Below are 21,240 nucleotides of genomic sequence, written 5' to 3'. Positions count from 1 at the left end.
AAACCCATGCAAATTTCAGGGTGGCATTAGGTCATTAAGTATTTTGGTAGAAATTAGGACTTTTTCTTTAGTTTTTGTCCTTGAAGTATTTTAGGATCTTCATCAAACAAGAATATCTATGTCATGATGGTGACTATGATTTTTTCTCTGCAATTCACTTTCATTTGAAATTAGGAAAATTTTTTAAAATGTTAATAATAAAAATGTTGTCAGGTTTCCTTGTATGATCTGTTATATATATCCTTAACTTTTATTACAGGTTATTGGAGTGTAAAGACACATTAACACAGAAAGCAGAGGAGGTTAAACCTGCCTCTGTAACTCAAAAGACATCCGCAATTCCACCTGAATCTCTTCTGAAGGCAATTGATGCATCAAGAGAGTGGCTTTGCAGTTTAGAAACTGCCATAGCCTCAGAATGTGTAGTTGCAACACTCCCTCAGATGCAGGATACTTTAGAGAAGTTTAAGGTACAGTATTTGAGTTATTTTAACCATTTTGGCTATGCTGACAAAATTTAGTTTTCAAAAAATTTGTTCTGTATTATCTAAGAAAATAAAAGAACTTATTTATTATGTGACTAAACAAATATAGTTAGTTTGGAAATAGGATTACTGTACTTAATCAATATTGCATTTAATTTTGCTCGGCTTTTTCTTATTTGCAATATGAAGAGTCTAAGTTTTGCAAACTTACTAGTTTAGTAAGTGGAACTATACGTTTTCATATTTTGATAGATACTGTAGTAGTAGTAATATAATGATAATTATCAGAATTAATGCACAGTAGATATAGATTTTTACCTCACATTGGGGTCAAACCAAGAACTAATCAGAAGTAAGGCAAAGTAGTGACCAGCCAAGACAGCAGAGGCCACAAAAGAAGGTGGAAACTAAGTTCATTACTGTAGTGTTCAAGTTTTAATTTTGTTTATAGTCTGTTCAGTGGATGTCTAGGTCCTTGTCTTTCAATAGAAGAGTCATGGTTTGATCTTAGTGTTGTTGTGGGCTTTGGGGTTACTATGGACCAGAATCAAACACACTTCTACTTATACTTATATTTTATGTTATTCACTATCTACATACATACCGTATATACAATAACATACATTCAAAGTTTTGTCTGAAATATTAATCTAAATCCTAAACTTCTCTTTTTATCAATAAATCTATGCCATTAAATACTCACTTATATTACAATGGAAATATAATATTGTACTCAGTCAAAATTATAAAATGAAATGTAATATTTACCTAAACCAACTAAACTACCATAATACTAATTCTTAATTCATTAAACTTAACATTAGATTGCTTGCCTAATTAAAATAAACACAAACAAATATAATCAAATATAACTATATCATGTATCATAATGCAATACTATTTTTTCTCATAAAACCACAATATTGTTTTCTCTCCATGTAGAGTTCTATTCCAGTAACAAATACCATACTCAACATAAATCCCCCCAAAATATAACTGCATTGTTTTTCACAAAAACATCACAATCTTTAAGGACCGAACAATATCTGTACTGCAAGTACAGTATACTGTACCTTATTCAACCTATCACCCGTGTTGTTTACTTTTATATACAGCTATAATCAGAATTTCATTCGTATTTCTTATAGCACTCTTTACCTTTAATCTCTGACAAAGTTTTCTCTATTTCAATTTCACTTGCATCAAAATTCACCTTTATATTCTTAGTGTCAACTTTACTTTTAGTAATTTATAAAGGCTTATTAACCACTCTATCACTGTAATTAGACTTTTATTTCTTACCCTTTACCCCTAGTCTTTGGCAAGATTTCTATCTTATTGTCATCAGCTTCCTAAATACTAGGATACACATTGTCAGGTGTGGTGTCTCAAAAATAACAATATGGTAATGGAAGGGAAGTCACTTAGACCACCATCTCCTCAGTTCAGAATTCTTGCAAAAGAACACAGAATTATAGGAACAGGGACAAGAGAGTACAAACTAAACAGAAATAATTTAATAAAATTAAACGAAATATATATATATATATATATATATATATATATATATAAAAGAATGTTTGGAAGATTGAAAGACGTGCACGTGTTTAGGGGTATGGCTAACGGTATGTCTGATCATTTTTTGGTGGAAGGAAAATTAGTTGTAGCAAAAGAGTGGGGGAATAGAGTAGGTGGATGTAAAAGGGAGGTAGTGAGGATTGAAGAGCTAATAAAACCGGGGGTAAAAAGTAAATATCAGGAAAGGTTGAAAATGGCATATGATGAGATGAGAGTAAGAGAAACTGGTAATTTAGAGGAGGAGTGGAAGTTAGTAAAAGAAAATTTTGTTGGGATTGCAAGTGATGTATGTGGCAAGAAGGTTGTTGGAGGCAGCATGAGGAAGGGCAGTGAATGGTGGAATGAAGGAGTGAAGGTGAAAGTGGAAGAGAAAAAGAGGGCTTTTGAAGAATGGCTGCAGAGTAATAGTATAGAGAAGTATGAAAAATATAGAGAGAAAAAGGTGGAAGTAAAGCGCAAGGTACGTGAGGCAAAGAGGGCAGCTGACCTGAGGTGGGGTCAGGGATTGGGTCAGTCATATGAAGAGAATAAGAAGTTTTGGAAAGAAGTGAAGAGAGTAAGGAAGGCTGGCGCAAGAATTGAAGAGACAGTGAAAGATGGAAATGGAAGGTTGTTAAAAGGAGAGGAGGCAAGGAAAAGGTGGGCGGAATATTTTGAAAGTTTGCTGAATGTTGAGGATAATAGGGAGGCAGATATAATTGCTGTTCCAGGTGTTGAGGTGCCAGTGATGGGAGATGAGAATGAGAGAGAGATAACAATAGATGAAGTGAGGAGAGCACTAGATGAAACGAGAGTAGGAAAAGCATCTGGTATGGACGGTGTGAAAGCTGAGATGTTGAAGGAAGGGGGTGTGACTGTACTTGAATGGTTGGTGAGATTGTTTAATATGTGTTTTGTGTTGTCAATGGTACCAGTAGATTGGGTTTGTGCATGTATTGTACCACTATATAAGGGTAAGGGAGATGTGCATGAGTGTTGTAATTCAAGAGGTATTAGTTTGTTGAGTGTAGTTGGAAAAGTGTATGGTAGAGTATTGATTAATAGGATTAAGGATAAAACAGAGAATGCAATTTTGGAAGTACAGGGTGGTTTTAGAAGAGGTAGGGGTTGTATGAAGCAGATTTTTACAGTTAGGCAGATATGCGAGAAATATTTAGCAAAAGGTAAGGAGGTGTATGTTGCGTTTATGGATCTGGAGAAAGCATATGATAGAGTTGATAGGGAAGCAATGTGGAATGTGATGAGGTTATATGGAGTTGGTGGAAGGTTGTTGCAAGCAGTGAAAAGTTTATACAAAGGTAGTAAAGCATGTGTTAGAATAGGAAATGAAGTGAGTGATTGGTTTCCGGTGAGAGTGGGGCTGAGACAGGGATGTGTGATGTCGCCGTGGTTGTTTAACTTGTATGTTGATGGAGTGGTGAGAGAGGTGAATGCTCGAGTGCTTGGACGAGGATTAAAACTGGTAGGTGAGAATGACCATGAATGGGAGGTAAATCAGTTGTTGTTTGCGGATGATACTGTACTGGTAGCAGACACAGAAGAGAAGCTTGACCGACTAGTAACAGAATTTGGAAGGGTGTGTGAGAGAAGGAAGTTGAGAGTTAATGTGGGTAAGAGTAAGGTTATGAGATGTACGAGAAGGGAAGGTGGTGCAAGGTTGAATGTCATGTTGAATGGAGAGTTACTTGAGGAGGTGGATCAGTTTAAGTACTTGGGGTCTATTGTTGCAGCAAATGGTGGAGTGGAAGCAGATGTACGTCAGAGAGTGAATGAAGGTTGCAAAGTGTTGGGGGCAGTTAAGGGAGTAGTAAAAAATAGAGGGTTGGGCATGAATGTAAAGAGAGTTCTATATGAGAAAGTGATTGTACCAACTGTGATGTATGGATCGGAGTCGTGGGGAATGAAAGTGATGGAGAGACAGAAATTGAATGTGTTTGAGATGAAGTGTCTAAGGAGTATGGCTGGTGTATCTCGAGTAGATAGGGTTAGGAACGAAGTGGTGAGGGAGAGAACGGGTGTAAGAAATGAGTTAGTGGCTAGAGTGGATATGAATGTGTTGAGGTGGTTTGGCCATGTTGAGAGAATGGAAAATGGTTGTCTGCTAAAGAAGGTGATGAATGCAAGAGTTGATGGGAGAAGTACAAGAGGAAGGCCAAGGTTTGGGTGGATGGATGGTGTGAAGAAAGCTCTGGGTGATAGGAGGATAGATGTGAGAGAGGCAAGAGAGCGTGCTAGAAATAGGAATGAATGGCGAGCGATTTTGACGCAGTTCCAGTAGGCCCTGCTGCTTCCTCCGGTGCCTTAGATGACCGCGGAGGTAGCAGCAGTAGGGGAGTCAGCATTATGAAGCTTCATCTGTGGTGGAAATGTGGGAGGTTGGGCTGTGGCACCCTAGCAGTACCAGCTGAACTCGGTTGAGTCCCTGATTAGGCTGAAGGAACATAGAGAGTAGAGGTCCCCTTTTTGTTTTGTTTCATTGTTGGTGTCGGCTATCCCCCAACATTGGGGGAAGTGCCTTGGTATATGGATGGATATATATATATATATATATATATATATATATATATATATATATATATATATATATATATATATATATATATATATATATATACTGTTAAGATATATATATACAGTTAAATGTAGTAATGTAATGTAGTGGATACTCTATAAAGTAACAAAAAATAACAGTAATGGTAATGAAATACTAGTAATTATAATAATAATGAAGAAAATATTGTATTTATACATTCAAAATACTGTTTTTGATGGTTTTTGTTCATTTTTTCCAGGACCTCTGCCAAAAGGTGGATACAGAACAAGGAAATATGGCATATATTAATGATGCTTGTAACACTGTATCAAAAGAGAATCATCCAGACGTTATAGATAGTGTTACGAAACTCAACAATCAGTGGGAACTTACAACCAGTGATCTCAGATCTCGCATTAAAACTATTGAGAAATGTAAGCATTCTACTTCATAACAATAAATTACTGTAATAATGACTATGATTAATAGATTTTCATCTTTTTATCAATTTTTTTTTGCTGTTTTTAATGTTTTTCTTATCATTTAATATAACCATTTCTCATGACAAATAGCACTTGTTTTCTTCCTCTTTTTCTTTGCTAATTATTTTCTTGAATTACTATAGTGTTCAACATTTTGAATTTTACAGTGATCGAAAGACAGAAGCAGTACAATGATGAAGTAACTGGGCTGAAATCTTGGCTAGCGGAAGTGGATGTCTTTTTGCAAGCAGAAGAAGCAGCTCTTGGTGATATAGAAACTTTGGAGGCTCAGCTTGAACAGTCAAATGTAAGTTGGGAAGTTTGTGACAAGTACTCCTTGTATAAATTTTTGTGAATACAGTTTCTTGTTTTGTAACTTTAAAAAATAGTATCTGGTTTTGAAGCTTTGACCAGCTTTCTCCATTCTCTCTAGTTCTACCTCAGTTATTCCTCAATAAAAATTGCCATCTGCATTATTATTCACTACTGTACTCTATACTGTATTTTTTTTATTATTATTAATTTAGTAATATATCTCCAATTGTCTTCAAATAACTGTAATATACTGTACAATAAGTATGGTACAAGTCCTTTTAACTGGCACCCTCAGGACTTTGCTGTTACAGGGGGATATAAAATGCTGTTAAACCCCCTTAAAAGGCCTTAAAACTTTATTTAAACATCCTATTATATCACCCATGTGACCACAAATAATTCACAGATACAGTAGTCATAAAGGAAAACCATATCAATTGCTTAAAACAATTAAAGAAGGGAAAAATATAATTACTGGATATTCTTATATAGCCTGCGATCTCGCATATTGAGTAATCATAACCTTTTCACCCATAAAAAATGATTTTGTCTTGTATCTTGTGAATCATAAGAGTTTATTTTTGATGCCAAATTATATTGAAATAACAACTTTCCTCTATCTCTTAGCCTAAGTTCTAGTTCAATAAGTTAAAAGAACAAAAGAGAATAATAGAAGTATCGTTAGTAATGCATACTTCCATAAACAACCGACCAAAAAACACTGTGTTTTTATTAACAATAGATTTGGATAACAGCGGTTTTCCTTATATTCAACTTAAATATGATAGTAAACAATTACCTTGATTGTTACAAGAGACATAATTAGAGTGTGAGTTATGTAGTATTTAAATCATTAGTAACCTATATTTCTATAAACAACTGACCAAAAAACGCTGTGTTTATACTAACAATAGATTTTGATAACACAGCGGTTTTCCTTATATTCAACTCAAGTATGATAGTAAACAATTGCCTTAATTGTTACATGAAACATAATTAGATTGTGACTTGTGTATTATTTTATTATTAGTAATTCATACTTCTATAAACAACCGACCAAAAACCGCTGTGATTTCATTAAAAATAGATTTGGATAACATAGCGGTTTTCCTTATACTGTATTCAATTTAAGTATGATAGTAAACAATTGCCTTGACTGTTACATGAGACATAATTAGATTTTGACTTAAGTATTAATTTATTATTAAAGCAATTTTTGCTATGGAGGAAAGATTAGCAAGGAAATGTACTGTTAAGTTTTGGCAACAATTTGTAGCCAAAGCTGGACACACAAGCAATGCCCAAACAATTGGCCATCGGTGAAAGCTGTGTCCAAAACTGCTTAATTCTGTGTTCAAACATCAGTTATTAGATCTGTCCCTTCCAGGTATTAATGCTATTGTATTATATTGTTGAGTATTGAAAGACCTCCAGTATTAAGGTAAATTTTCTGGAATCTTAATATGGTTTTACAGTATTTAAAGGATCTGAATTTTGAACAGTTGAAACCTTTCTATTAAAGATCTCACATCAAATACTCCTTTCTTGTTGGCATTAGCTTCAGCTAAACAAATAAGTGGGATAAAAACAGTATCTGTTAAAGTAACCTTTGCGAACACGAGAATATTGCCCTGTCTTTTTTCCTTCAGAGCCAAAAAATCACTTTAAAGCTAAGAGTTTGCCTCAATTTTTTTTCACATCCCTTCTCTAAAATTGGATGAAAGTATTTTAGCAGGAAACAGGGTTCTTTGTCCGGTAGGAGTTGTTCAGTATTATTTGAACAGATATTCAAGTATTAGTGGTAGAGTTACTAATTTTTTTATGGGTTTAAAATCGCTGATCATTCTATGACTAAAAATGCTATATAATTCATACAGTTTATTTCAAGTTCAGTCCCACAAATAATTAGATCCAAATATAATAAATGGCTTGAAAATGAAGGTGCACGATTTTAGTAGTGCATCTACAGTACTTTCCCTTAAATTATGTAGAAACCAAATTGGTTTTCACTAAACATTTTAAAGAATCCTGTTCCACTTAAGGAAAGTTTACGTTTTAGGTCCGGTAGTGGCTGCAGAGCCATAGTATAAATTATCGTGAGTTCAGTTAAATTATAACTCTTATCCACGAGTAGATAAAGTTTTAATTTAAGATCGATTTAGTATCAATCAAAAGTATCATTGAGATCAAGAACTATCATTTAGATACAAGCTACCGTCCAGTATTTTAAATAGCTCGAGTAAACAATCTAGAGTCCCATATTGCAAACCATATTTTGAAATGGTTTGTTAAAAGTAATCTAGACCACGTTAGTAAATCTCTAATTATGGTATATTACTTTTAGATTTATCCCATCTCTTTTCATGACTAATATTCTACCCCATATCAGAGGGTAGGAGTTGGCACGATAAACATCAGGGGAGGTTCTTGGAAGTAATCAGAAGTTTAATAATAGAATTTCTTATTTCTATACTCACCCTCTTCCTCACTACCTCATGGTATCAAGAGGGATAATTTCAACTTTGAATCTGAAATACCAGACAGAGACACTGGCATGTCCATTACCACTTACTACTAGAATATTCATTTCTTACTAAGGGAATGTGTTTAATGAAGGGCAAGAAAATAGGACAACTTTTTAATTTTCCAAAAGTTTACAGGTAAATGTCAATTAAACCAAGTTATTGGAGAAGTAGTAATATGAATGTCAGGTGAGTATAGAAATAAGAAATTGTATTATTAAGATTTATTAGTTTTGCTTTTGTATCTTCAGCTATGAATTATGTGAATTTTTTTACAGGCCCTTCAAGATGACATTGCAACCTTACAAAATAACTTTAATAATATTTCAACAACTGGGAAACAGCTTTTGGAAGAAGGTAATATAGAACTTAAAACCATGGTCAAAAGTCAGCTGGAAGAGCTTACAGGTCGATGGAATACAGTCACTGAACAGGCTCGAGTTCAGAATAAGTCCTTGAAAGAAGCATTAGCTAAAAGTCAAAAGGTAAGTTTTAACATTTTTAATTGAGGAAAGATGGTTAAATTAGTAGGTTAAGTGCTCCTTCTCCAAAAAATTTCCATAACGCTTAGTTTTGGAATATTTCACATGCAATTGGTTGGCCTCAAGGTGAACATATTGTTCTATAAGAGGGACTTGTAAGTCCTCCTATTCATCTTATCGATTTTTCAAATCACACCGCTCCCTTGACTTATGATACAAAGAGTACTGTATGCGGATCTTTATCAACCAACAATAAATATCTTGAACAATCCACATAAAGATAACACAATGAACAGAACTGTACTGTATGTACGAATGCACAATGCTACTACGCATATCAAACACATTAGCGATATATTTTCCTTTCATTTTGGTATATAAATAACTTATAACATTTTTTCCTTTCAATACCATGATTATTTGAAATTAATTTCATTAGTTTTATATCAATAAGTACATTTTTAGATATAAAAACACTATTAACAGAACTGTATTGTAAGTACGAACCCACAATTATACTACATATATCAAACACATTAGCAATATCTTTTTCTTTCATTTCAGTAAATAGATAACAGATTGCCACATATTTTTTCCTTTTAATGTTAGGATTATTTATTTACAATTAATTCTATATCAATAAGTATATTTTTAGATTAAAAAACACAATGAACAGTATTGTACAGTACTGTATTGTGTACATACGCACAATGCTACCATGCATATCAAAATATTTGCCATATATTTTTCTTTCATTTTGGTTAATAAATAACAGTTAAGAAAACTGAACAATTAAAGTTTATTCATTCTACAAAGTAAGTTCACGTACATATTAAAATCAATGCATCTTGCTGGTATTACGATTAAATAGCTTAAATATAAGAGTTATAACAAAAACATCAAGGTTATTTATTGATGTATCACCAATGAATATTAATTGCATTACAATAGAATGCTACTGTTAGAAATATACGTGAGTTGAGGAAAACGGGGTGTTTATGCATGATAGAAAACATTCCTTTCTATAGTAAGGATAACTATAATAATAGTACAGTACATATGGTACTTTATATTTTATATATACAGTGTTGAACTTTATGTATTGTATTGTTTTCCATTTATTGCATCATGTTTTAATAACTATTTCATTTACATATTTTAACAGTTATGTTAGGTATATTGAATGATTCAAATGAATTTCAATGTGGTTACAGCTTTATTATGAAATTTAATGCAGTGTTTTTGTAGGGCTTGGAAGGAATTAAGTGATTTACATGTAAAACGTGACTCATCATATGATAAAAATCACAAAACGAAAGCCACTCCTGAACCAATTAGTTTCCTATATAGAGGCCTTACTGTAATCTCACTACTCCACTAGAGGGGCAATGCTATTACAGTGAAAGAAAATGGGAAATTTTTTTATGTAAGTGTAGACATTAACATTTATCCAGCTTCAAGAAGGAAGGAGCAAGAATTGTAGGTGAGTACAGTATAGAAATATTAAATTTCAATATTAAGCTGGGCAGGTAATATCAGAATTAACATCTACAAGAAAAGACAGTGATACTCTTATATTAAAAAGAAAAGAAAGCTAAATACATTAAGAGCATTAAAGCCCATCACTCTCAAGACTCCGTTGCTAAAGTGTGTGCAGTAATACTCAGTCATACATGTTAATTGGTTTCAAGCGATCCAATATAAGTAAATTTTCAACTTGATTTGGTTTTTCACATTTTAAAGTAACTTAATGTTCCCTATACACATAGTACCAAACCCCCTAAAATACTTGAAACCTGCTATCATTTTATAAAAAAACAGGCGATTAAATTAATGAGCTTCCACGTGTCTGCAGTACTCTACAGTATGGTAATTAACTGTTATTTTTTTTTTTTTTACATAAAACCAACATAAGGCTTTGTAAAACGAAGTAAGTGTGATTTTATTTCCATAGTTAATACTGTATTTAAGGATGAGTTACGTGAAGTCAGAACTGACGTTTGTCGAACCGGCGTAAAGAGGGTATTTCTGGGCTCCGAGCTGTGCCGCCCAGTGAAATACTCCTAGAGCACTATTTCTAAGGAATATAATTGCTATATATTACCAGAGAAAAAAAGCATAGGAATGCCAGGTTGAACCCAGCTCGCTCACCTATATAAGGTGTCGGTATAAAATACTGGGGCGTGATAATTCACAACCAGAGGTCTCGCACTATTTAGATATCTCCTCTTCAAAATCCCCGCCACAGCGAGGTGCCGATCAACACTACTACCACTAACCCAACCCACGCCAGTGACGACACTCCTTTATAGCACATCTTCTATGAACGTTTGTATATTTTTCTCTTTGTTTTTTTCGTTCATATCTCATTTCTTTTTGCCGATGGCGGATTCCCTGGTCCCCATATCTAAGTTAAGTGCCAAATCTATGAGTTTTGAGCTTTTGGGGGTAGCATTGCCATTAATTTTAATTTTATTCGAGGTTTTATTTTTTCCTCTTGTCGGACCGCTTGCGGCTCCCTTGCTGGCTTGCTACCGCCTTCGCTCGTTCTTAACGTATTGCAATTGGTCTTCCATACTGATTGTTTTTTGTTTCGAACCTTATTTTGGAGGTTTTTCTCATCGATTACACCTCATCATTGTGCTTTGGATATTATTTTGATGTTTTGATGATATACTACGTATCATAGTTTTGAACTCGGTTGGCAAGCCTGCCTTCGGGCATGGCCTAGTTGGTTTCGCTACCGCATTAAGTGTTTACAGTATATTATTATATTATTGATATTATATATTGATCTTATTAATAATTATTGCGATTACCGTCTAGTTATCGCTTAGTTTGAGTGGGACTCTCGCGGGGCAGTTGTTATTTTATTTGTTTCCTACCGTTCGGCATCTACCCGAGGTAGATGTTATGTTGGTATCCCTGTCCAGCGCGACTCCTCCCGCTCTGGAGGGCTGCCAGCTATTATCCCCCTGCCATTCCCTTGCGTCCTTCTCTTACTAATTTTATTTTAAGTTACGCATGCCTATAAACCAGTTCAATGTGTTACATCATTTAACATTATTGTACACTATTTTATTGCTTATTCCGTTTATGATCATTCCGTTTTACTTATGTGGTTCCAGCGGTCAGGTTGGTACTCCTGTCCTCCCTCATGCCCACGTGATCGCCTCCTGCCCTCTCATTGGTTAGTTCTCGTTGCCTCCTTTCCCCCCCATTATCCCCATTCAGGGATTCCTCCCGGTTGCGTGGGCGGTTTGGCATTACGGATCGAATTCCTTCTCGTGCCTCAGCCTTGCCACCACCTCCTCCCCCCCTCACACCATCCCTTCCTGGGATACCTTATGACTCACTATAGTTGGTACCGAGAACATCCACCGGGGTTTCAGTTTAGTACATTCATTCTCATGCCTTGTCGTAGCCCTCTTTCCCCGCCGCTCTGACTGGCCATCGGTCGGCTGGGGGAACGTGGTTATGTTTCGTTATGTACTGTATTATTTGAGTTTCTACTATAATGTAGAAACTTTTGTTCGTGGTGTATCACGGAGGAGCGAATATTTGTTGTTATATTATTTATTGGCGGTGTTCATTTGGGTTCTTGTGGCTGGCGGGGAGTCATTGAACCCCTTCCTCCCTCCCCTTTGACTCCCCCTACCCCGGAGGCATGTTACGACCCCGGGGTCTCTCATAGTTGTCTCCCCGGAGCCAACAGGTAGCATGTTATTATAACATGCTATTATAACATTTTTATCCTATACTTCCCCAGTAACAACGGGATAGTATATCTCCTACTATGACAACATTATTTCATTGAATGATCATATCTAATTACGGAATTGTTTAACAGGGAACATGTTATTATAAGGTAGCATGTTATTATAAACCCTTTTTTATTTTATACCTCCCTGGTAATGACGGGATGGTATATTCCTCGCTATGACAATATTATTTCATTGATAATCTTAACTTATTACGGAATTGTTTCAACAATGTCAGTTAATTTTTGATAATTTTTTCCCCGGTTACTATACCGGTCCGAAATTTGGTTCATAGCCTTTTGTCCCGATTTCATATCGGTCTGTTTTAAGAATCCGGAACACCCGGATCTTTTAGGTTATTAACCTATTATGGGATACTCATGTATCTGTATTTTATTCTATACTTCCCAAGTAGCGACGGGATAGTGTATTTCAAGCTATGACAATATTATTTCATTGATAACCTTAACTTATTACGGAATTGTTTTAACAATGTCAGTTTATTTATAAGTTTTTCCCCGGTTACTAAACCGGTCCTAGAGTTGTTCATGCCTTTTGTCCCGGCATATCGGTTTACTTTAAGAACCCGGAACACCCGGATCCTTTTAGGTTACTAACCTATTATGGGACACTCACGTATCTTTATTTTATTCTATACTTCCCAAGTAGCAACGGGATAGTATATTTCTCGCTATGACAATATTTTTTCATTGATAATCTTAACTTATTATGGAATTGTTTTAACAAAGTCAGTTAATTTATGATAAGTTTTTCCCCGGTTACTGCACCGATCCGAAATTTTGTTCATAGCCTTTTATCCCAATTTCATATTGGTCTAATTCAAGAATTCGGAGCATCCGGATCTCTTTTGGTTACTGACCTGCTATGTGATACTTATGTATCTTTATGTTATTCTATACTTCCCCGGTACCGACGGGATAGTATATTTCTCGCTATGACAATATTATTTCATTGATAATCTTCACCTTTTATGGAATTATTTTGACAATGTCAGTTAATTTATGAAAAGTTTTCTCCCCGGTTACTATACCGGTCCGAAATTTTGTTCATAGCCTTTTGTCCCGGTTTCATATCGGTCTATTTTAAGAATTCAGAACACCCGGATCTTTTTGGGTTACTACCCTACTATGGGACACTGTAGGTGCCCCTGTCGTTACTATCTATAATTATAACTTCGGATATAATCTTTTGGGATTTTCATTTTATTTCCTTTGTGATTGATCGATTTAAACATTTATTCTCGATCTATTTATTTTACATTCCCAACGGAGTTACCTTGTTCATTAGTAACGATATAGCCTACCCTCTTTCGGAGCTCGCAGTCTTCCATGACTTCTACCTTGGCGACTCTTTAGATCTGGGTTGGCGGGTTTGCCTGGAGTGTCAGGGCAAAGAGACCCTGTGTCTCTTCCTTTTAGGGTTTTCAAGGAAGCACGTGGCTGATGTCGGGCCACGTCCTTGTCCCTAAAGTTAAAGCTACCTGCCAGCCCCTACCAAAGACTCACAGGTCTTCCAAATCACCAAACCAGTTAAGGCCTCTCTTGGGTCGAGAGCGAAGCCCGGCCTGAAACCTACGACCCCGGAGGCTCCCTTCGATCCGGCAGCCCTTTCAAGATTGATGCAATGGCCTCTCGTGGCATGGTTGGTTTCAACCTGACCTTCATTAGAAGAGGCCAGCGTCCGATCCCATGGATGAGGTAGAAATTTATTTCTATTTGAACACGATGTTGTGTTGATATTTATCCATATATATACATATATATATAATTTACGGACCTCTGTAGCTCACTGGCTCAAACCTCGTGTCACATACCAAGTCACCAGGAATTATATGATGAAAGATTCCTGGCGCCTCTGTGAACTTGACAATTGAATGGAATAATTGCCCTTTAGGGGGAAGAGAGAGTGCTAAACCAGATAGCCTCGTACAGGGTCTCATTTGTTATGGGCTACCTCAACAGCACAATATATCATCCCGGATGCCTCTAAGCTCCCGGAATTCGTCGAAAGCAATCCGTGGAGGGCGGCCTTGCACTCTCCCTTCAAAGATGGTATGTTAACCATCGAAGGGTTTGGCACCCGGACTGTAGAAGATTTTGAATTCTACCCGCCGGGTCTACAGTTCCCTCTCTCTGGTTTCGCATGCCTTACCGAGGAGACACTCGTAAGGTTTGACAAGGTCCCCAAAGAAACCAAAATGTACCCAAAGGGGCAGGCTCAGTCCACCTGGGTCCGGCCCTTAAACGAGTTGGAGTATGCTAACACTACGTTAACACCTCACAAGAGCCCGTACACGATGTTTCTAGTGGAGGAGTAAACCCCTACTCCGTGTGTCACTAAGATATCGGACCTTGCTCAGCAGGCAATAAACGAGGACAAGTCGTTACCGCAGCTGAAGGAAACGCATCCGACTTCCCTCCTGCCCCCGGGGGATCACGATTGCTGGACTAACGCCCCGGCGACCTTCACTTCGGGTAAATTAAGCGCTGACTGTGCTTCCATTCAGTTCAGTGAGTGGCTACCCAGGCTTCCGGAATCCCTGATATGCCTCGAGTTCGAAGCCTGTATGCGCCTGAGTAGACCTATCAACTCGGCTACAATGGCAGAAAAGACCTCTTTAATGTATGAAGAAGAACCACCTTTTAAGGTCTTGACGAAGTCATTACTTCAAACCTTACTGTCTGATTCCTACGACTTCTTTGCGGCCAGACGTCGTTGCTGTAGGCATGTCTTGTCTGAGGCCACTATCAGACATGAGCCTAACAAGCTCATTAAAGCCCCAGTCTGGAGCCCTGACTCTATTCCCTGAGGATTTAGTCAACAACGTCGTCAGTGGAGCTGCTAGGGTCAATCAGAGCCTCAAGGTTCGATGGGCTTAGTCCCCAAGCACAAGTTCGAACCGGCCAGCAACCAATCTCGAGGTAGAAAGAGTCTGAGATCTTTCCATTCCTTCCAAACCGGCGGTCCCAACAGGTGGTTCAAACCATCCCGGTGGCACAAGGGAGTCAACCCTTCACTTCGAAGGGTCAACCCCAACAGCAATACGTGCTGGTTCCTCAGTCCCAAGTAGCAACTACCTCCTATGCTACTTCCCCAGTCCTTAGGCCCACCTTTGAAACTCAGGGTGCTTTCCAGGGTTACCAGCGCCCCAGAGGCGCTAGCTCGAGAGGAACTTTTCGCAACAGCTACTCTCGAGGCCGAGAAGGTAAATCCGCAGCAAATCATTGGGAGTTCTCAGGTAGGGGGAAGACTTTACATCTTCCGGAACCGTTGAACGTTCAACATTTGGGCTTTCAGTATAATTTCCAAAGGTCTGGGGTGGAGTTGGATAGAAAGGCCCCCTTCACCAACCAGTTTTCATCAACATCCAACGGAAGAGCTAGTCTTATATGAAAACGATCTATTGCAAAAGGAAGCAATAAAGAAAGTAAATTGCTTGTAATTTCAGGATCACTTGTTCAGCGGGCCAAAGAAAGACTCAGAATAGCGAAGAGTAATCCTAGACCTGTCGTTTCTGAATTCTTACATTCAATGCGACAAGTTTCACATGCTGACCATCTCTCAGGTGCGGACCTTGCTTCTCTGTGGGGCCGTCACCTCCTCTATGGATCTTGCAGACGTTTGCTATCATGTTCCGAAAGCAAGGCATTTTCGTCCGTTTCTAGGCTTCAGCTAGGCAAACTGCCTCACAGCAACTACAGAGTGATAATCTCTTACAACGGTTTTGGTTCCAAATCAACTTCGAGAAATCTCGTTTGGTCCCGAAGACAAGTTTCAATGGTTAGGATTCAATGGGTTCTATGCTCCCACACTCTATCTCCCAACAGCCAAGAAGAACGATATAGCAAAACACAATACGTTTTCTCAAAGACAAATTGTCTTCCAGGAGAAATCAAGAGAGAATCCTGGGTGCCCTCCAGTTTGCCTCAGTAACAGATATACTACTGAAGGCCAGACTGAAAGATATAAGCCGAGTATGGTGCTCCAGGAAAACAAGTAATATCGAGACAAAGGGCTCGACTCCAACCAATTCTGAAGAAAAGACTTCAACCATGGACAAAGGTCAAAATCTGGCAAATCCGTTTCCTTACAATATCCACCCCCAAGCTCGTCATTTACACAGACGTCTCCTTAACAGGGGGGGGGGGGTATTCTCAGTACAAGAAAGTCCTGGGACTATGGTCGACAATATTCCGCCAACTTCATATCAATGTTTTAGAGGCCATGGCGGTATTTTTGACCTTAAGCAACCGGCTCCAGCCAAAAACCAACATATCAGGTTTCTTCTAGATAGATAGTGGCGGACGCACTTTCGAGGACAACTCCGCTGGAGTCGGAGTGGTCACTAGACCCAAAAGTCCTTCAGTTGGATTCTTTCTCAGGTTCCGGATCTCCAGATAGATCTGTTTGCAACAGAGTCCAACTACAAACTAGAGTGCTACGTAGCTCCCAGCCCGGATCCTCGGGCTTACGCCACAGACGCAATATCATTAGTCTGGAACACTTGGGAGAGAATTTACCTATTCCCACCAATAAATCTGTCGATGAAAGTGTTAGACAAGCTCAGGACTTTCAAACGCCAAGTTGCTCTAGTAGCCCCCATCTGGCCCAAGCACAACGGGTTTCCCCTTCTGGTGGAACTGGGTCTCCACCTCGACAGATCCCCAATCCAATACTAACACAAGCAGTACAACTCGCAGTGTGTTAGCTTCCTCAAATTCAGAATGCCCTACCTTTATGTACTTTATGAAATTTGCAGCTCAAGAGGTGCAGATATTGATCCTCAAATACGTTATTTTTAGAATCAGATAAGAGGGGATCCACCCTTCGACAGTATGATTCGGCTGTTATGAAACTTGCCTGTTTTTAAGGGACTCAAAGGTTGAGACGATGACTATGAATCTGACAGTAACCTTCTTCAGAATTTTATTTGAATCAGACTTAGCGACTTGTACTATTACCACAAATTAAGTCAGCCTTGAAGGTTTTACAATTGGTTTTAATATTGCCCTTACAGATTCATACTTCTCATCCATCCCGAGAACCTGCGCCAGATTGAAACCATCAACTCACCCTAGCTCAGTTTCCTGGTTTCTGAATGACGTACTTAAGTTGGCTTCAGACACTCTTAACGAGACTTGCCATTATATTCCATTGGTTAGGAAATCCTTGTTCTTAATGAACCTGACTTCTGGCGCCAGAATATCAGAACTTTCAGCCTTGTCTAGAGATCCAGGTCATATTGAATTTCTCTCGTAAGGGGAAGTACTCCTTTCCCCTGACAAAAGATTTTTAGCGAAAATGAGGACCCCCAGGACAGACGGTTCCCCTGGAAGATTGTCCCACTTCCGGAGGACCCATCTTTATGTCCAGTAAACACTCTGGAAGCCTACTTAAACATATATCCCGTTCAGTCCTCAGGGCCCTTACCCATTAGAGAAGGTGAAGAACCATCATCCTGAAAGGACTCAGACAGAAGATTCTGCATTTCATTAACGGGCTACCTAGAATCATTCCCACATCACTCCCTCACGTCCATGATATATGAGCTGTAGCTACCTCAGTTAATTACTATGAACTTCACTGGACTTACTAAATATACAGGCTGGAAGTCTCCAACAGTATTTAAACGCCACTGCTTAGAACCTCTGGAAGCCTTATATTTGCTACAGTGGCAGCAGGGAATGTGATTCCTCCTGAACATAGTGAACCTTAATCAACTATGTCTTGCTATCCTCTTACCTGTTATTTTGGATTTGATTTTACTTCCTCAGGTATTGTTCTAAGATTTGGGACCATTTCTCTGGTACTATTTCACTGGGCGGCACAGCTCGGCGCCCAGAAAAGGGATTTTGACGAAGGAAAAATCTATTTCTGGGCGAGGGACCTGTGCCGCCCAGTGAACCCTCCCTTGACTTCCCTCCCAACATGGGCCCCAAACCTTGGGTGCTATGAGGAGTGACATCACTGGCGTGGGTTGGGTTAGTGGTAGTAGTGTTGATCGGCACCTCGCTGTGGCGGGGATTTTGAAGAGGTGATATCTAAATAGTGCGAGACCTCTGGTTGTGAATTATCACGCCCCAGTATTTTATACCGACACCTTATATAGGTGAGCGAGCTGGGTTCAACCTGGCATTCCTATGCTTTTTTTCTCTGGTAATATATAGCAGTTATATTCCTTAGAAATAGTGCTCTAGGAGTATTTCACTGGGCGGCACAGGTCTCTCGCCCAGAAATAGATTTTTCCTTCGTCAAAATCCCTTTATTACTGTACTTTATTAAAGAACAGTACTGGCTTGGCATATTCAACATCATCCCCACTGCAAACAACTAGCCTAATCTTCTCTGGATTTCCCCCTAAACCTGTAACAGGTTTCATATGCATTCAAGTTTAAAATATACTGTACTTTCTTTGGGAGTAACAGTAAGACAATCACACTCATCAAAATGATAATTTAATGTACAGTACTATCACTGTGATGTGAAATTAGTGCAATTATAATTATCTCAAATTTTGATAAGTTATGTTTATGCACCAGATTAAACAGTAAATTCTACTTTCTTTACCACTGGTCCCTGAAGTCATAAATCACTCACACCTGTCAACCTTTTTTTCATTCTGACCGTGCTGAATCCTTTAAAAATTGCAGGGGCTGGAAATCATAGTGGGACATATTTCATGTACAGTACTTATCTTATGTTATGTTTAAAGAGATTTCTTTAAAAAGCTTTATATTTTTCTTTCAAGAAAATATTTCTTTATTAAAAGAAATAAATTCCTGTCTTGCATTAAAGTTATGTAGTTGGTAGCTATTTTAAAACTGCTTATTATCCAATTTTAATGACTGATTCCAGGTCGCCCTAAGGTAATCTCCCTAATTAAGGGACTTAGGTTTGTATGGCTAGGAAAATACAAATTACTTTAAAAATTTGTCATATTCATACCGATACGGGGAGATTTTAAACTTAGTGAAGTCCTACGTAGCAAGGTATATACCATACAAATAAGAACTCTGTCTTTATGAAAAAATAAATAAGTATACACTACACAATTTTAAAAGCTTTACCAAGGGTTTATGATCTTCCAAAGGTTTGATCTGTATGCATATGATAATTGAAAAATTTAAATGTCTTCTTTTGCAGGTTCATGAAGACATAGAAAAACTTAATGCCTGGCTAGAAGATGTAGAAAAAAGAATTCCCTCCAGTCTTAACACAGATAAAGAGGAAGAACTAAATTCAGCAATAGAAACATTTAGCCAGTTAAGGGATGATATCAGTAAACACAGCGAAGATTTCCGGGCTCTTAACAACATTGGTAAGTTTTTGGGAAATGAAGTTAGTGTTTTTTATTATATCTGATGGATATTTAAATAATGAAGTTGGTAATTTTTTCTGCTCTATTTTATTTTCAAAATTACAAACTATGATCACACAAGAATTGTTTTAATAACTTGGCTCAATTTGCTATACTATATCCATACATGCAGTTTGTTACTGTATAGGGATCACTAACTTATGAACCATTATCAAGCAGGTAGGTTACACAGAAAATATACTAACTGGTTTACATTTAATTTCTTAAACTACAGTACTGTATTTTTGTGTCATGAGAAATTACCAGAGACTTGTGTTGGAAAAGAATATTTTCTGTTGCTGTGCTCATTTAACTAAAACCCTATAACATTGACTTATGTCTTTTTGCTTTATTAACTAAGCTCCTGTGATTTGGAAGCTTGTATCTAACAGTGATTTTTTTAAAAATTATATAGGGAGGCCTAAAACACATGCCTGAAGGGATGAAGTACATATAGGGCTTCTTATATCACAAAAAGAAATATTAAATTTTGTACCACACTCAATGATATGTGTAATCTTTACTGTTTAGTACTTTGTTTATCAAAATGTTGGATTTGATGTCTTGATGGAAGGTTGCATATTTATGAGTTCCTTGTTATGTTCTCTTGATTTAGTCTAATATCTTTGTCACATATTCTGCCATTTCATCTCTGGCTTGCATGTTGACTCAATCCTTTGATGTCTTACTTTTACTCCACCAGAATTTTCATTTCTCCTTTCACTGATATTAGTTTTCTAACTTCTTTACATCGTAATCATTCCAGCCATCATTCTTGGAATCAGTATGCTGACATATACAGTAGTGAATACAGTATTGTTTTTATGAATATTACCTTTGAAAAGTCTTCCTTTGAAAATTAAAGTGCTCTGACTTCAGAAGTAGCAACCTCATAAACTCAAAATGAAAATAAAACAATAGAATTTATCTTGTTGCTGCCATGCTGCCTCTTCAAGGGACCTATATAATATATATATATATATATATATATATATATATATATATATATATATGTATATATATATATATATATATATATATATATATATATATATATATATATATATATATATATATAGTACCCACCAAACCCCTTTTCCATCAAGCTAGGACCAGGGAGTGCAAGGTAATGGTTGCTGATGACTTGGCAGGTAGACCTATAGGCTCTCCCAAACCCCTTATCCTTAGCTTACAAGGATGGTGAGGTTGTAGACACTGCTAAACTTAATTGAGCTTAAGCAGGTCTCAAACTCCTGTGCAATAGAATACCAGGCAAGGGTATTTCCAATTGGCTACCACAACTGTGAATATCAATATCCATTTTGCTTTAAGATATCAACTAAACTGTACATTGCTTAGAAGGATATATACTTAGTTTTAATGAAGTTTTTAGTGTATCATATTTTTTTTAATTGTTAATAAAATATATATGTAGCGCCACAAATAAGCAAAAGTATTGTAACCCTTCATTGACAATATAAATTTTGTAATTTTTCAGGTGATGAAATGTTGCAGTTAGATGCTGCTGCAACTCATGAAGATTTAGCTCGTCAGTTTACACAGCTGAATGGACGTTGGACTGAAGTAGTATCACAGGTCGACTCCAAGTATAAAACTCTTACCAATGCAGCTCAGCATTATGAAGATTTTAAAAGTTAGTATAATATTCAAAAGCTGATGATATACAAAGAAAATTATATGTGT

At 37.2% G+C, this 21,240-nt stretch overlaps 1 protein-coding gene across 1 annotated transcript in view; it reads left to right on the top strand.

Annotated features, from left to right (window-relative positions):
• Positions 1-21,240, top strand: part of LOC137634906 (microtubule-actin cross-linking factor 1-like) — a 1,614,628-nt gene that overhangs the window by 124,046 nt on the left and 1,469,342 nt on the right. Inside the window, exons 19-24 of the mRNA XM_068367453.1 lie at positions 260-470; positions 4,856-5,030; positions 5,246-5,385; positions 8,194-8,400; positions 19,323-19,497; positions 21,035-21,190. Coding sequence (XP_068223554.1) covers positions 260-470; positions 4,856-5,030; positions 5,246-5,385; positions 8,194-8,400; positions 19,323-19,497; positions 21,035-21,190 — 1,064 coding nt within the window. The remainder of the gene's footprint in view (positions 1-259; positions 471-4,855; positions 5,031-5,245; positions 5,386-8,193; positions 8,401-19,322; positions 19,498-21,034; positions 21,191-21,240) is intronic.

This window comes from Palaemon carinicauda, chromosome 45 (genome assembly GCF_036898095.1).
Source record: "Palaemon carinicauda isolate YSFRI2023 chromosome 45, ASM3689809v2, whole genome shotgun sequence".
Lineage (NCBI taxonomy): Eukaryota > Metazoa > Arthropoda > Malacostraca > Decapoda > Palaemonidae > Palaemon > Palaemon carinicauda.
Note: the sequence above shows the minus strand (reverse complement) of the source record. Positions and strands in the feature narration are given on the sequence as shown.